Raw genomic sequence first — 17,173 nt, forward strand, 5'->3', positions numbered from 1 at the left:
TTACACAGTCAAGGATTTGGGTGTCTATGCAGAGAAAGAAATATAATGTCATGGGGGTACATTTTATATTAATACATTTTACTTTCATGGTAAAGATAAATTAATTTTCTTTGGCTCCAGTCCTACCATGTGCATAGACCCTTGCACTCATGCAGAGCCCTATTAACTTTATTGTCTATTCATTGCTCCATTGAGTCCACTGTAGTCTGAGGAACATATTTATTCTTGTTCTTCCAGCAACATAGGAATTGCCATACCAGATGAGACCAATGATCCATTTAATCCAATGTCCTGTCTCCAATATTGACCAATACTCAAGCTTTCAGGTGAAAGTTCAAGAAACCTCCTACTGGACAATTATGGAATAATGTTCCTAGGGGTGGAAACTTTTCCCCTGAAACCAGCTATTTAGTGCCTGGGTCTCTGAAGCCTCCACATGATGTTTCTTATAAGAAGGTAATTCAACAATACCAAAAAACAAAAACAAAAACAAAAAAACCCCACCAACAACAACAACCCACAAATTCTCTTAAGGAACCTTACTCCTTCACCAAAAAGTTTAATTTCTAAGGAAATTTGTTTTAACTCTTTCTAGAGATAATTACCATTAACTCTAGCTGTCAGAATCCTTTAGAACTCTCCCCTATGGGGGTGGAGAATCTTTGGCTCTATGGGGATGTCTACACTGTAAATGAAGATGTGATTATAGCATGGTTAGGTTTACATATGCTAACTTTAATCTAGATATCACAGGTAATAATAGCAATGTAGAGGGCATGGGCTTCAGCATGGCCAAGCAACCAGAGTACAAGCCTGCCAGGAACCTTAGGTATGTACTCTGGTTGCTAGCCAGTGCTGAAGTCCATGTCTACGCCACCACGTCTACACTGCTACTGCTACTTGTGCTAGCTAGATTAGTGGCTCTTCTGTACCCTGGCTGCATTATGGGAGCAGGGAGAATATATAGTGGAAAACATACATAAAACCACTATGTGTTTTAAAACTCTCCTCTGCTGTGATGCCTACGACAAATTTGACAATGGTTATGCAGCTGGTGTGTGGTAACACTGCTTTTCATGCAGTTTTGTCTTATTGTTTCCTTGCGCTCCACATATCTGTTCTGTTGTATCCGCCTGTTGCCTCTTGTTTTATACTAGATTGTAAGTTCCTAGAGGCAGGGACTGACTTTTTATTTTGTGTAGCACCTAGCAAAATGGGATTCTGGTCTATCATCAGGATCCCTAGATCCTACTGCAATGTTACTACTGCTGCTATGTGTTTGGTGGAAGACTATTTTACATTCTCTTTTTTTTTTTCAGAAAACATAGGGGTGTGGTGGTGTGTGATGGAAAAGTCAGTGCTTGCTTGATTCTCCTATTCCTCAAAGAGCTTGCTATCCTATTCCACTTCAGAGAGTGGGGAAAGAGCAGAGCATCAGCAATCTCAGATCTACACAACCACCTTGTTAGTAGATTATTCCCATATAAAGAAATTGGGCAGCACTTGTTGGGCCAGGGGAGTCTCTGCCCAACAGCAACAATGATCTACCAGAAAAATACCTTTCCCTGCCAAGCCCCAGGATCCATAGGCACCCCAACCCCTAACGGGGACTCACTGCACCAGGATTTGGTTTGGCTGGGGTGGCTGTACCTACTCTTAAGTGTGTTCTGTTGAGAAAGCCAGAATTTGTTAGAGCTCTCCCTAGGGTGACCAGATATCCTGATTTTATAGGGACAGTCCTGATTGTAGGGGCTTTGTCTTATATAGGTGCCTATTACCCCCTACCCCTTTTCACATTTTCACACTTGCTATCTGATTACCCTAGCTCCCCCATCCCCGAACTGTCAATCAGTTAAATTACCCTCAAAGAACCGCGTGTGTACCAAGAAGTGGGGGGACAGGGGAACATCTGTGCAGCTCTTTCCCTTTCTTTCTCTCTCTCTCACACGACACCCTCCTCCCTGCTTTCAACCCTAGTAGCCCCCTGTGAGTCTCTCCCAGAGCTGAAGAAAATCACGCTCGGTTTCTCCCAGGCTGAAATCCCGCTTCGTTTCCATCCTGCTCCTTTGGGGGGCACAGGGCAATGTGTGGGGAGGAAAATGCAAGACCTCTCTCTCTCTTGCCCCATACAGGTGACTCCCTGGAGGAGGGGGAGAAATACAGCGCAGGAGGAGGGAGGGCGTTTAGGAGTGGGACAGAGGCAGAGAGGAAAAGGGGGGAGGTCCAGGCTGGGGAGGAGGGGGGGGGTAGGTATTAGGAACAGCTGCTCCAGCCTCCGCTCCCTGCAGCCAGCGCACAGCACGCAGCAACAGCGAACAGAGCATCAGGATCCAGCCACCATGGACAAAACTTTCGCCCAGTCCAGCTCGGGGTGGCTCTTCCTGACAGCAGTGGCGTTCTGCTTACGGGCTGCCAACGGCAAGGTAAACGGGGCTGGTCCTCCCCTCTCTGCCCTGCTCCCCACTCCCCCAGGCGTTGGGGGGTAGACCGGCGGCTCTGCCGTGGCTGGGGCGGGAGCGGGACTGGGGTTGGAGCAGGGGTTGGTTTCGCTGGAAGGGGAAGGTGCCCGGGCACGTCTGGCTGGGGTTGTTTGCGAAGGGCTCGGTGACGGCTCTGGCGGGGAGGGAAATGCTTTGATGTGCAAATGGTGCCCATGTGTGAGAGGGAGAGAGAGAGCTGCTGCCGCTTTGTCAAGGCTTTGTCACCCCCGGGCGATATTTAACCTATTCCCTTTCTCATCTAATAACACCAGCCTCTTCCCCCTACCCTCCCCCGCATCTCCCTGCCTCGCCTCTGTACTAAACTGCGCGGAGATGTGCGAAAAGTTCCGCCGGGACACGTTGACTTTTTTTTTTTTTAATTAAGTTGCAAGTGCTTGACCAAGTCTCAGATCTAACAGGCTTTTCACGCCTTGCAGCCAGTGCAGTCGTTGGAAAGCCCGATTAGTGCTCAGTGGGAGGGACTGGTAAGATGACAGTGAACTGCTGGAGCCAATTAATTAGTTGTGAAACTGACCGAGAGCTCCTGGCTCTTGGCTGTGTCTTGAGAGGGCCTGGGAGACAAAAGCCATGCCGCCTACAAGCTCTCAAGCTAATGATCAGACTATATATAAAATATTGCTGCATATTTTCCCAAGAGCTGCACTACTCACCCTAATCCTTTGGAATGGCATCAGGTGTTGTTATCCCCATTGTACAGATGGGGGACCTGAGGTAGAGAGGCTGTACATTATCCCTGGTCACACCAGTGTGACAGAGCCAGACCTAGAACGCTTGTGTTCTGACTCCAAGAGCTCATGCTGCTGAGGTGGGGGTACCCCACGGGAGAGTCAGATGTGGCTTTCTGAAGCTGAGAGCAGCAGGGGGCTAGATCACTTCGAAACTAGGGTAGGAGCCAATCTGCCAAGCAGGGATTGCCAGTGCAGTACAAAGGGGTCATAGCAGGGCTCAGCATTGAGCCCAAAGACTTGTTTCAACCACTGTACTACACTACTGGACCTCTTTTTCTGGTTAATTTTTAACATATTTCGATGTCTCTGCTTGCTTATGTTACTAGTGCCCAAAACATGTGTGGTGCTGTACAGAAAAATAAAAAGCAAAAGCCTTTGTCCCAAAGATTTTACATATCATGTGGCTTGCTTTTCAAACTGCATATTCTCTACTGTGAATACTATCTTTCTCAGCAGTTCATTGTTTTATATCCAAATTTGGCCCACTTCTAGCTTGTAATATCTTGCTTTCATGTCTGAATTATTGACCTCAGAAATGCCAAGTGATGAAATTTGAGATTGTAGAGAGCACAATGTATACGAAGGAAATGTAATCCCTTATTGTAATGTATCTTGTACTCATTTTTGTATTTCTAACCCATATTTGTGCCTTAGCAGGCTGAGCAGTGTGCAGGAAACAGTAAGGGTTTGTTTGCATAAGGTAGGGTATGAATTTAAACTGCTGTAGTTACACCTGTATAATTCCACAAGAGGAGTTATTCTAAAATAAGAGTGCCTCTTTCCAGTTTAGTCTGTCATTTTGGAAAGGGTTACGGTGAACTGCAAAAAGCCACTTGTATTTTGGAATAAGTGTGTCCACATGCAGAAATTACAGTGGTTTCATTATAACTAGAATAATAGTATAACTAGAAAAATCTCCCAGGTACACAAGCCTTAAGGCTGAGGATTCAGATATTGCATACAGTTTCCCCTTATCTATACTTTGGAGATGACTTGAAGAGAAGGATTACTAGTTTATGATAGGTTCAGAGTAACAGCCGTGTTAGTCTGTATTCACAAAAAGAAAAGGAGGACTTGTGGCACCTTAGAGACTAACCAATTTATTTGAGCATAAGCTTTCATGAGCTACAGCTCACTTCATGGGATGCATACTGTGGAAAGTGTAGAAGATCTTTTTATATACACACAAAGCATGAAAAAATACCTCCTCCCACCCCACTCTCCTGCTGGTAATAGCTTATCTGTTTATGATAATATATTGTGTATAAAATGGGCCAGAAAAAATAATTTGGCTAATTCAGACTCTGGATTGCACACAAAAAAATTTGCCCCAAACATAAAAGCAATAACATGAAATGAAGTTTACAATAGAAATAACAGAACCTAATCAGTAGAATTAACCTACCCTTTGATTTATAAAGTGATTTATAAAGCACTTGAGACATGTGGGTAGCCTGGTGTAATCACTTGCCTTGCTATCTATTATTACTTCCCTAATTGTGTGCATGTAATCCAGAATACAAACAGGGTTTAAACAATGTAAATGGCCATGTGTGGTGCCTCCCCTAAAGGGACACAGGTATAAGATGGGACATATTAAATAGGTCGGGACAGAAAAGCATCAGCTTTATGGTTCCTTGAGGGAGCTTGAATATGTACATATCCTTGTGCAATGCACAGTCACTTGAACAAGAAATGGTCACTAACCATTTTGATGAAATAATAGGTAATCCTGGTCTCACTGAAGTCAACAAGACTTTTGCCATTGACTTCAGTAGAAGCTAGATTAGATCCTTTTGGAACAAGTGTTAATGGCTCTGAGATAACTAGGAGGTATGGAATCTTTGTTTTCTGTCCCAACCACCTTGTTATAAGAAAAGTTGCATGTAAAGCTCTGTCTTCACTACTTAAAAAAGTTCTGCTTTTTAAATTTAGGATAACTCACACATGTTAGCTATCCTGCTGTAAAATCCCAATAGAGATTTGACCACAGGATTTGACCTTGATTTGAATTTGACCACAGGATTGACCTTGCCTGGTTTACCATGGGTGGGAGGGTACAGCACTGACTCACCTAACTACCTTGTTGTAAAAAGCACAGATGCTTTGTCTCTACACTCTCTAATAGGATTTTATACCGAGATAACTAAAGTATGGTAGTTATCTTTCTGTAAAAAATAATTGAATACTCTTTATATAGAATTGCATCATTTACTAAACAAGGTACATAGCTTATTATCTGTTTTGTTAATGTGGATGCACACCTCTCTGGTCCAACTGCATGCTTCTCTTATTGAGCTGCATAATTCACTAGTTGCCTGATTTTTTTACATACTTCTGAACTAGTTTGGCATTATAATTTCTTCCATATAGTTAGATGGAATTAGTATTAGCTGAGTTACAGGCTTCTGCATGTGGGTGGGGCATGGAAGAATGTTTGCACAAGCTGTATATTTTGGTAGATGCAAAACAGCTTTGCTGATCAACTTCCATTGTTCACACACTTTGAAATCTCGCAGTTTGATTTCCTTTAAGGTGTTTAATCTAGCTATGTACTGATTTTTAAAGAAGATGCCTTTTTAATGGTAGCACACTGAATCCAGTTGCAGCTTCCCGCACAGACTTTACATCTTGTGACGTCAACTTACCCTTTTTGATTGCATATGGTCTGTAAATTTGCATGACAGTACAGGACAATCTTCTTATGCTCAAATAAATTGGTTAGTCTCTAAGGTGCCTTTTCTTTCTTCAGAATGATATCTATGCATCTATTCAAGTCTCACTAACCTCAGTCGGCATCCTGTAATGGAATCTCAGCACAGGTCTTTGAAAACTGCCTTGCAGCGTGTGTGTATGTGAGACAGCGGAACTTGCTTGGTATTATCAAGGATTGTGTTATGGTCCTCAGACTGGAAGTGTTATTGTTTTTTATCCTTTTTGGTTGGATTCGGATTCTTAAAGAGTTGGATTTGTAGTTTTCCTCTAGGCTGATGGCTCAAATCCAATTCAAGTTAGCAGAGACAAAAGCTCTTGCTGTCTGGAAACTGTATTATGTCCTGCAATAAATGAATTGTTTTTAGGTGGCATCTAGTTCACGTCATTAAAAATTATGACCAAAATTGACACTGACTGGTCCCCATGTTGGTTTCGATACAGAGGTCAAAGATCGTGTGGGCCAGAGAGACTGAACTGCCCTTTCACCCTTGGAGGTGGTCTGTCCAGGTCAGAGTTGAGGCACACTGGCAAGTCCACGTGGAGAAACTTGGACTGTTTGAAGCCTGTATCTGGTTTGTGGATAAATAGAATTCTGTCTCCAGGAATGTGAACCAAGCACTACATTAACAAGAAAAAAAAAAAAGCTAAAAATCAAATGAAGGAGATACTGAAGACGTGATGGAGATTGTTGTTCCTGTTTGTCTACAGCAAGTGGAACAAGATCTGAAGATCAATGGATTGTTTATCCTGGAGAAAATATAACTTTGAAGCCAAACAAATAGCCAGGCAGTCAAAATTCCTAATCTGTGTGAAGTACAGTTCCATTAATAAAATCCTAAAAGACAAGATCTATATTTATCCAAACATAAGCCCTCCTATGATATACTGCTATCCACTTGCTGCATTCAAAAAGGGTGTTTAATTTAAAAAAAAAAAGTGAAAGGGGTCTTCTGCTATCCCAGATTCTCTAGTTAGGGACTTGATCCCGCCCCATTGAAACCAGTGGGAATTTTGCCATAGTCTTCAGTGGGAGCAGAATGCTTCCCAAGACCAGTCAAGTATTAAAAAGTTAAACTACAAAAATATGCACCTCAATTAGAAAAGAATGTGTCCTGATTAGTAAAGTGTATGAAATTTCAGCTATTAAAGTCTGCAGCTGATCAACAAAGCGTGCTGGACAATTGGCAATGTATCCGGAATCTCAACTACTGAACGACAGCATCCTGCCAGATCAACCAAGCATGCATCTGAATTAGTAAATTATGCAACTGGAGCAGCAAAATATTCACCTTAGACAGTAGAGTATATAAAACCTTAGACACTTAAAAGAATGCACAATAGTTAAAGTCTATTGCAATTCAACCACTGCAGTAGGTAAAATAGGTAGCTCATTCAGGTATCTCCAGATGTGTCCTGTACTCAGAAGAATGCCTCTTGCTAAAATAACAGCTAACAATTGGATAGTGGAAGTGATAAAGAATAGGGCTACTATTACTAATCTGGTTTTCAGCCAGACAGCCAGGTGTATGCTGTTCCACCTTGTATTTAGCTGTGACACTGAGTACATTTCCCAGACCTGTGAAGAGGTCTGTAAGCTCTCTCACTGACAGAAGTTGGTCCAATAAAAGATATTACCTCACCCACCTTGTCTCTCTAGGTGTATGCTGAGTTATTTTAGTGACACTTTAACTGGCTTTTCAGTTTCATATAATTATTACTTTATTGGTAACTGCGTGAGTACACAGAACTTTACAAATACATAAAAGACTGGTTGCCAGCTGAGACAAGACATCTTCAAAGAAGCTAAAGATTTCACTAGCAATGAGCTTAAGGAACATTAATCTCTCCATTATCTGTGCAACTATGCAGTAGGAATAGAATATTATAAAGTTTAAATAAAACAGGTAATATTTTTACTGCAGTAGCTTTCCTCTTTGTTTACAATACACTCATATCTGCTACCATTGCACTGGCTCGTATTTGCTGCATGGAGTGTTGGGATACCCAGCCTATCTTGGTAGCTAACATACAAGTCTAGAGTATTGTCCTGCTATATGTGGGGTGAGTGGTGAATGCTTCCCAAATCCACAGGGGGAATTCCCTAACATCCTGAAGCCCAAAACCTGATTACCCCAATCTTAGTGTGTACATATAATTAGTTTAATAAAATATTCTAGCTACAGTATTTAATTCTGATCTCCTGCAGTTGCTTTTTAAATTTTCCTCTCAGATCCTTGTAAATTAAATCACTTATTTTTGCATATACACAAAGAACAGGGGTTGTCTTGATTAATCAAAATGCATGGTTCCAGAGTCCCTATAAATGACTTTTTTATATTTGGAAGTCAATTTTTCTAAACGGTCCATCTTCAGCAATGGAATTTGTAACACTTGTTTTGTAGTGGCAGTGGAACTTTTACTTTACTGCTCACTTCAGTACACCGCAAATCTGGAGCATTATTTCATTTGTTATATAATAAATCTCTGCTTTTTTTAACCCACTCCAACTGATATGTAAAACTGGTTTGCAATGAACTTCTTATTTACAACATTTCTGCTTCATTTCCAGGTCAGTTCAATGAATGATCCCATTTAGTTCTTTTTTCCTGTCGAAAATATTTCCTACTGAGTCCAAATCAGTGCCCTTAAACCATAATTGATTTAGGTCATTGAACTCTTATTTTTCATGCATGTTAGTCTGCATCTTGCCACTGGTCTGACTGGTATTTCAATTAGAATAATGTAGAGAGATTTTCTCTTAGAGGATAAAGTTCATGTGGAGGTTCTGGAGAAATAAGATCCTGGAGTTTGTATGCTTAGTTCCAGGCAATTCTATGTGTGAGAGAATATTTTGAGTCTAGTTCCTTCTCTTTAACATCACACTGATCAGCAATGTGATCCAAAGAAGTTTTAGTCCTGATGACTCTAATTACTTAAGCATTGAGGAGGCTGAAAGTTGGAAAGATTTACACGGTTGGCTTCAAGTCTTGCATATCACATGGGACTCTCTTTAGAGTTGGACCATGATTTTTTTTTCCCCACCAAGACCCTGACGTAGATCAAGAGGCCAAGGGAGCGGTGTAGGAATCATGAAATTATATGGAATCACTTACATTATAGAAGTGAATGGGGTCCTGCACCACTGGAGATACAAACTGTCCTTGGGATGAAAACTGTACCGAAAGTCCCTTCTGACTCTCTGGTAGTTGTCCAGCGTGAAGCAAATGATCCCATAGCACTATTCAAAAAGAGAAGGGGACACTTTCACCTTTCCTGTGGTAACCAAGAAATAATAGTAGTGTGTGAGGGTTTTTTCTTCTTTCATATGTCAGACATGAGGGCATTAAGGTTTTTGTTTTGCCTTTAAAATATTTGTGCTAAATACTACCAGAAGGTGGATACCAAACACTGGCCTAAATGGAAAAAGCATAGCACCTCCTAGAATCACAGAATGTAAGGCCAGTGGGGACCTCGAGAAATCCTCGAGTCCATCCCACCCCTCCCATGCTGAGGCAGGATGAAGTACCTTGACCATCCCTGAAAGGTGTTTAGCAAACCTGTTCTGAAAAGTCTCCAGTGACCAGGATTCCACAACCTCCGTTGGTGACCTATTCCGGTACTTAATTATCCTTATAGTTAGGAAAAACTTTTTAATATCTAATCTAAATCTCCCTTGCTACAGATTAAGTCAATTTCTTCTTGTTCTACTTTCAGTGGCCATGAAGACTAGTTGATCACCATCCTTTTTATAATATCCAACATATTTGAAGACTGTTATCAGATCCCCCCTCCTATGTCCTTTTCCGTGTTGAGCATACTTCATTTGCCTACATGATTGCTCTGCTACTATGGTTTAATTTGTGAATTTTTAAAGCCCTGTAGGATTTTTTTTTCAAAGCTAAAATACTGCAGTAGTACATGGCTCTGCATTGGCCCCTTAGGACTATGCACACTAAACATTAAATGTCAAATTTAATGATATTGCTACCTATAATTAGCACTTGAGTCTTAATTAGATGGGAGGAAGGGGTTAGGATGTGCCTTGAGTATGAAAGGTGCTAACAGAACAAAATTATTTTCTGCTTGGACAAGTCCTTGAATATTACTGGTGGGTCTATAGCATCTTGAGTTATGTGTAGACTAGTTATACAAAAGTTATCCTGGCAAATTATTTACTAGTACCTTCATTGCTTGAAATCACTTAGACTCCATTTGAGAACACCTTAATCCCTGTTACAGTTTGTAGTAGTGAATTGTCCAGTATTCCATTCTGCAATAAGGTGCATCCCTACTCATTCCATTCCCGATGAAACATAAGTGAGAAGTGATCCAAGTGGTGTGTGTGTGCGGGGGGGGCATGGGTCAACATTCACGGTGAACTCCCTGTCAGTACCTGGCCCAAGCCGGGGAAGCTAATGATCTAACCAGCGGTCCAAATTTGGTGATGAATCCTGGTCATGTGCCACCTGAGGCACATTGTACATATGTTAAGAAGAAGAAGTAGTGTGAGAAGAAAAAGCCACGTTCCCTTTGTGTGCTTCTTTTCTTTCTAGAAGCCTGATCCAAAGCCCACTGAAGTCAATTACAGTCTTCTCCTGGATTTTGGTGAGTTGGGATCAGGCTGTAGGTGCTGCTGGCTGTAGGTAGTAGTTGGACACTGGAGAAGTGGGGCACTCAGGCCTGCATCTGTACTCAGTATTAGATGGAGACCTTTAATGGCAGAATGGTCATTAATACTTTGTTTTTACAGCATCTTTATTTTAGGATTTCAAAGAGCTTTACAAATCTCTAATTAAACTAAGAGAAACCCATAGTTCTGGGGAGCATGTGGATCACCAGTACTTCTTAAGTATAAGGCGTGGGTGGGAATCAAAGCTCCAAACAAAGGCAAGTTAATTAGATGCAAGCAATTGATGAATCAGCTATAACCTGTTACTCTATCTGCATTTTCATCCAATTTTCTTCTCATTCTTTTTTATTAGCTGCCAGATTGCAACATCAGACCAAAAGGGAACACAGGTCTCCATTCAGAGCAATTGCAGAGTTAGGGGAGTCTTTCTAAAGTGGACTGATCACCAGTCCCTTACTTATCTTCAGTTTACCTGATGGGCAGGAGCCCTCCTGGGTTAATTGACTGTACATGTTCTACTTAGCAGGGCTCTGAGCTGCCTCAGTTACTGAACATTCTTCAGCCCAGAGTGATAGTTCAGGTCCTTTTAAAGGGATAATTTTCAGGGTTTGCATAATATGTGGGACCTCAAGCTGCTGGAACTGAGGATCAAGCCATGAGTTGCTTGTCCTCTGGTCTGCTACCAACAGCATAGGTCTGTGTGTATGTGTGGTGGGGAGCGGGGTGTCTGACTGACTGGGAGTTGTGTTTTCAAATGGAGTTAAGACCTGCCTGTTTGAGTTTCAGGGCCCCATGTAGCTGTTTGTTTTTAAGGCTGGCCTTGACCATGTCAAGCCTGGTAGGCTGAACATTTTGACTTGTTTCTAAAAGTAACAGTAACTTATTCCAAGTTTCCTGATAACTTGAAAGGGAGAGAAGAAAGGGCGTCTGCGGAGCAGATTTATTAGGAAAAATAAACTGCTCTCTGGTTGGGACCCTATAATAACAAATTCAATGCTCAGTTTTTTCTCTGGCTGCAGTGCCCTTAAGGCTTCCCCATTTTCCACCTCTCTCACAAACCCCTCCCCCCCCAAATAGTCTGTCCTTTTGTGTAGGCTGTAAAGTGAAATTTACAAGCATCCTGCTCTCTGAAGTCCTGGCAGAGCAGGAGTCTTGTAAATTTCCCTTTACAGCACACACAAGAAGAGATTAGCCTGGGCACAGTGAAGTGGGTGAAAGAGCTGCCATTTATACACCAACATCTGAACTATAACAGATTTTTGGATACCTAGTGAATTTTAAAATGTAGTTGTAAACAAAACATTATTTTCCAAAATTGTGTTTTTAAGTAATAAAGGATCATCATAAATGTCCTCTCATGTAAGGGCCCCCTCATCCCTAATTCCTTACCTTGAACTTGTTTCCTTGAGTGACAAGAAGAGTATCTGAGGAGGCACAGTAATGATTCTGTGGTGCAAGTGGCGAGAGGGAATGTTTGCAGATGAGCTTTCACATGTGGAATGTTTTCTTCTCCATATGGTTTTACAACATAAACACCCAACATGTGAAGCATCCAAAGTGCCGTGATGAGGAACAATTGCTTCATGTGGTTGAAAAAGAAATCCAAGCTCAAACCAGCCTTTGTTAATTTGCAAGGCACTTTTATGTGTGTGTATAGTTGTGGATTTTTTTTTAAAGCTCAAAACCTTTTTTGGCCATGAAATAGTCATCAAAACACCCGCTAACTCTATGTAGTAAAGGCTTGAAAGAGACTTACCCAGGTAGTCCGTTTCTGCTTTGATAATTTTTTTTTATTTTAAATTTTGAACAGTGAAGCTGTATGTGGATTAGTCATTTGAATTTTCTTTCAACAAAAGACTTCCATAACAAAAGACTACTTTTTAAAATCAATCAATCAAACAAACAAAAACACCCTATCGAAATGTATCTTCATGGACATACAAAGCTTGTCCTATTGACCTATACTGGACTACAAACAATATTATTTTACTGAAACTCTATAGGTTTTGGTTAGTGTACATTTTTCTTTGTTGCTGAGAGGTTCAAACACATTCTGACCATGTTCTCTTACTTTTTAATTTGAGCTGCTTTGTCCTGTTCAATTTCTAGAAAATGAAAACCAGACTGACCTTCTGAGAGTTCCTTCTCCACCCCCACCAATTTCCACCAGTCATATCGTTTACTATTACATTTCTCTATGGTGTGTTGTGTAAGTTTTGTTAATTGGAGCTCAGTCTAGTAGAAAAAGGACCTATATTGACCTATTAAATCCCTGAAGCAAATGATCGTGGTTTCTTGAACTCTTCATTACACAAGTTTCTCTTTCTAAGGCATTAATTTTTTTTTTTTTGAATGAGGGCACTTGGCATTGCATTTGCTTCAATAAGCGGGGAAAAACAGGATGGCAGCTTTGTATGGAGGTAGGATCTTATTTGATATGGCAAACCACAGAACCTCTCTAAAGAAAGCAATACACATTTCAGCAATTCCCAGACTTAATAGGGTTTGAATCTATTGCATTTACAGTCACACAAGAACTTGTTTTCCCAAGGATCAGCCATGAATTTTGGGACTTAGAAAAGGTCTATGAGAAGGCACCAGTTGTTTTTGTGAACGACATGAACTCCACCGCTCCATGGTGTCTGTTATCTTACGTATATTGTATGCTTCTTTATAGCTGTCAAATGTTTGTGTAAAGATGAGAGGAAAAAACAATGAGCAAAGACTACTTGCATCTGCATTGAACTTATTGTATGACCCTGGAAGTTTATACCATAGGGTAACACTAGTTTGCGTGAGCTATTAATGAGAGACAGATTTCTGCTTTTAGATCTTGTTTGCTAGTTAAAACTCCTGTCCTCCCCCACCCTCTAAGAATGGATTTGGAAATTCTGCTTCTAATGTAATACGTTAATCCAGAGGTGGTAAAGACCCACTGAACCAAGGGTTTTCAACATCCTTTTTCTTCCTGGATAGATTTAGGGAGAGGAGTGGATTCTGAAACTTCAAATTGTAACATGGGGTTGCAGTATGGTGGGAAAAGTTGAGAACCACAGATCTAGTCCACTTCTCTGCCAGTGCAGAACTCTTATCTATATTGTACACTTGTACTAGCATTTTCTCTAGTTTATAAATGTTTCCAGTACTGGGGCTTCCACACTTCCCTTGGGAGACTATTCAACAACCTAACAGTTCTCACTGCAGGAATATTCTGCAAATAGCCAGGCTAAACTTTGTCTCTTAACTTCATCCAATTACTACCTGTTGTACCACCAGGTATTTATGTAGATTGCAGTAGTGCCCATAATGAGCTAGGCTCTTTCCAAACAGAGAGGGAAAACTTTAGGCCCTGTCAGGGGGGAGGGATGGCTCAGTGGTTTAAGCATTGGCCTGCTAAACCCAGGGTTGTGAGCTCAATCCTTGAGGGGGCCATTTAGGGCTCTGGGGCAAAAATTGGGGATTGGTCCTGCTTTGAGGGAGGGGGTTGGACTAGATGATCTCCTTGCCCTGGTCTACACTAGGACTTTAGGTCAAATTTAGCAGCATTAAGTCGATGTAAACCTGCACCCGTCCACACAATGAAGCCCTTTATTTCGACTTAAAGGGCTCTTAAAATCGATTTCCTTACTCCACCCCGACAAGTGGATTAGCGCTTAAATCGACGTTGCCGGCTCGAATTTGGGGTACTGTGGACTCAAATCGATGGTATTGGCCTCCGGGAGCTATCCCAGAGTGCTCCATTATGACCGCTCTGGACAGCACTCTCAACTCAGATGCACTGGCCAGGTAGACAGGAAAAGAACCGCGAACTTTTGAATCTCATTTCCTGTTTGGCCAGCGTGGCAAGCTGCAGGTGACCATGCAGAGCTCATCAGCACAGGTGACCATGATGGAGTCCCAGAATCGCAAAAGAGCTCCAGCATGGACCAAACGGGAGGTATGGGATCTGATCGCTGTTTGGGGAGAGGAATCCGTGCTATCAGAACTCCGTTCCAGTTTTCGAAATGCCAAAACCTTTGTGAAAATCTCCCAGGGCATGAAGGACAGAGGCCATAACAGGGACCCAAAGCAGTGCCGCGTGAAACTGAAGGAGCTGAGGCAAGCCTACCAGAAAACCAGAGAGGCGAACAGCCACTCTGGGTCAGAGCCCCAAACATGCCGCTTCTATGATGAGCTGCATGCCATTTTAGGGGGTTCAGCCACCACTACCCCAGCCGTGTTGTTTGACTCCTTCAGTGGAGATGGAGGCAATACGGAAGCAGGTTTTGGGGACGAAGAAGATGATGATGAGGAGGAGGTTGTAGATAGCTCACAGCAAGCAAGTGGAGAAACCGGTTTTCCCGACAGCCAGGAACTGTTTCTCACCCTAGACCTGGAGCCAGTACCCCCCGAACCCACCCAAGGCTGCCTCCTGGACCCAGCAGGCGGAGAAGGGACCTCTGGTGAGTGTACCTTTTAAAATACTATACATGGTTTAAAAGCAAGCATGTGAAAGGATTACTTTGCCCTGGCATTTGCGGTTCTCCTAGATGTAGTCCTAAAGCCTTTGCAAAAGGTTTCTGGGGAGGGCAGCCTTATTGCGTCCTTCATGGTAGGACACTTTACCACTCCAGGCCAGTAACACGTACTCGGGAATCATTGTAGAACAAAGCATTGCAGTGTATGTTTGCTGGCATTCAAACAACATCCGTTCTTTATCTCTCTGTGTTATCCTCAGGAGAGTGAGATATAATTCATGGTCACCTGGTTGAAATAGAGTGCTTTTCTTCAGGGACACTCAGAGGTGCCCGTTCCTGCTGGGCTGTTTGCCTGTGGCTAAACAGAAATGTTCCCCGCTGTTAGCCACAGGGAGGGGGGAAGGTTGAGGGGGTAGCCACGCAGTGGGGGGAGGCAAAATGCGACCTTGTAACGAAAGCACATGTGCTATGTATGTAATGTTAACAGCAAGGTTTACCCTGAAAGAGTGTAGCCACTGTTTTATAAAATGTGTCTTTTTAAATACCGCTGTCCCTTTTTTTTTCTCCACCAGCTGTATGTGTTTCAATGATCACAGGATCTTCTCCTTCCCAGAGGCTAGTGAAGCTTAGAAAGAAAAAAAAACGCACTCGCGATGAAATGTTCTCCGAGCTCATGCTGTCCTCCCACACTGACAGAGCACAGACGAATGCGTGGAGGCAAATAATGTCAGAGTGCAGGAAAGCACAAAATGACCGGGAGGAGAGGTGGCGGGCTGAAGAGAGTAAGTGGCGGGCTGAAGAGAGTAAGTGGCGGGCTGAAGACAGGGCTGAAGCTCAAATGTGGCGGCAGCGTGATGAGAGGAGGCAGGATTCAATGCTGAGGCTGCTGCAGGACCAAACCAGTATGCTCCAGTGTATGGTTGAGCTGCAGCAAAGGCAGCTGGAGCACAGACTGCCACTGCTGCCCCTCTGTAACCAACCGCCCTCCTCCCCAAGTTCCATAGCCTCCACACCCAGACGCCCAAGAACGCGGTGTGGGGGCCTCCGGCCAACCAGCCACTCCACCACAGAGGATTGCCCCAAAAAAAGAAGGCTGTCATTCAATAAATTTTAAAGTTGTAAACTTTTAAAGTGCTGTGCTTAAAGTGCTGTGTGGCATTTTCCTTCCCTCCTCCACCACCCCTCCTGGGCTACCTTGGTAGTCATCCCCCTATTTGTGTGATGAATGAATAAAGAATGCATGAATGTGAAGCAACAATGCCTTTATTGCCTCTGCAAGCGGTGATTAAAGGGAGGAGGGGAGGGTGGTTAGCTTACAGGGAAGTAGAGTGAACCAAGGGGAGGGGGGTTTCATCAAGGAGAAACAAACAGAACTTTCACACCGTAGCCTGGCCAGTCATGAAACTGGTTTTCAAAGCTTCTCTGATGCGTACCGCGCCCTCCTGTGCTCTTCTAACCGCCCTGGTGTCTGGCTGCGCGTAACCAGCAGCCAGGCGATTTGCCTCAACCTCCCACCCCGCCATAAACGTCTTCCCCTTACTCTCACAGATATTGTGGAGCACACAGCAAGCAGTAATAACAGTGGGAATATTGGTTTCGCTGAGGTCTAAGCGAGTCAGTAAACTGCGCCAGCGCGCCTTTAAACGTCCAAATGCACATTCTACCACCATTCTGCACTTGCTCAGCCTGTAGTTGAACAGCTCCTGACTACTGTCCAGGCTGCCTGTGTACAGCTTCATGAGCCATGGCATTAAGGGGTAGGCTGGGTCCCCAAGGATACATATAGGCATTTCAACATCCCCAACAGTTATTTTCTGGTCTGGGAATAAAGCCCCTTCCTGCAGCTTTTGAAACAGACTAGAGTTCCTGAAGATGCGAGCATCATGGACCTTTCCCGGCCATCCCACGTTGACGTTGGTGAAACATCCCTTGTGATCCACCAGAGCTTGCAGCACTATCGAAAAGTACCCCTTGCGGTTTATGTACTCAGCGGCTTGGTGCTCCGGTGCCAAGATAGGGATATGGGTTCCGTCTATAGCCCCACCACAGTTAGGGAATCCCATTGCAGCAAAGCCATCCACTATGACCTGCACATTTCCCAGGGTCACTACCCTTGATATCAGCAGATCTTTGATTGCGTGG

At 43.0% G+C, this 17,173-nt stretch overlaps 1 protein-coding gene across 5 annotated transcripts in view; it reads left to right on the forward strand.

The window, feature by feature from the left end:
- Nucleotides 1–2,299: 2,299 nt before the first annotated feature.
- LOC140898940 (uncharacterized) overlaps nucleotides 2,300–17,173 on the forward strand; it is an 82,042-nt gene continuing 67,168 nt past the window's right edge. For all 5 annotated transcript variants that reach the window (XM_073313563.1, XM_073313564.1, XM_073313560.1 and 2 more), the window contains exon 1: nucleotides 2,300–2,423. In XM_073313563.1, coding sequence (XP_073169664.1) covers nucleotides 2,340–2,423 — 84 coding nt within the window. In that variant the 5' untranslated portion in view covers nucleotides 2,300–2,339. The remainder of the gene's footprint in view (nucleotides 2,424–17,173) is intronic.

The sequence above is a fragment of the Lepidochelys kempii genome, chromosome 15 (assembly GCF_965140265.1).
Source record: "Lepidochelys kempii isolate rLepKem1 chromosome 15, rLepKem1.hap2, whole genome shotgun sequence".
Classification (NCBI taxonomy): Eukaryota; Metazoa; Chordata; order Testudines; family Cheloniidae; genus Lepidochelys; species Lepidochelys kempii.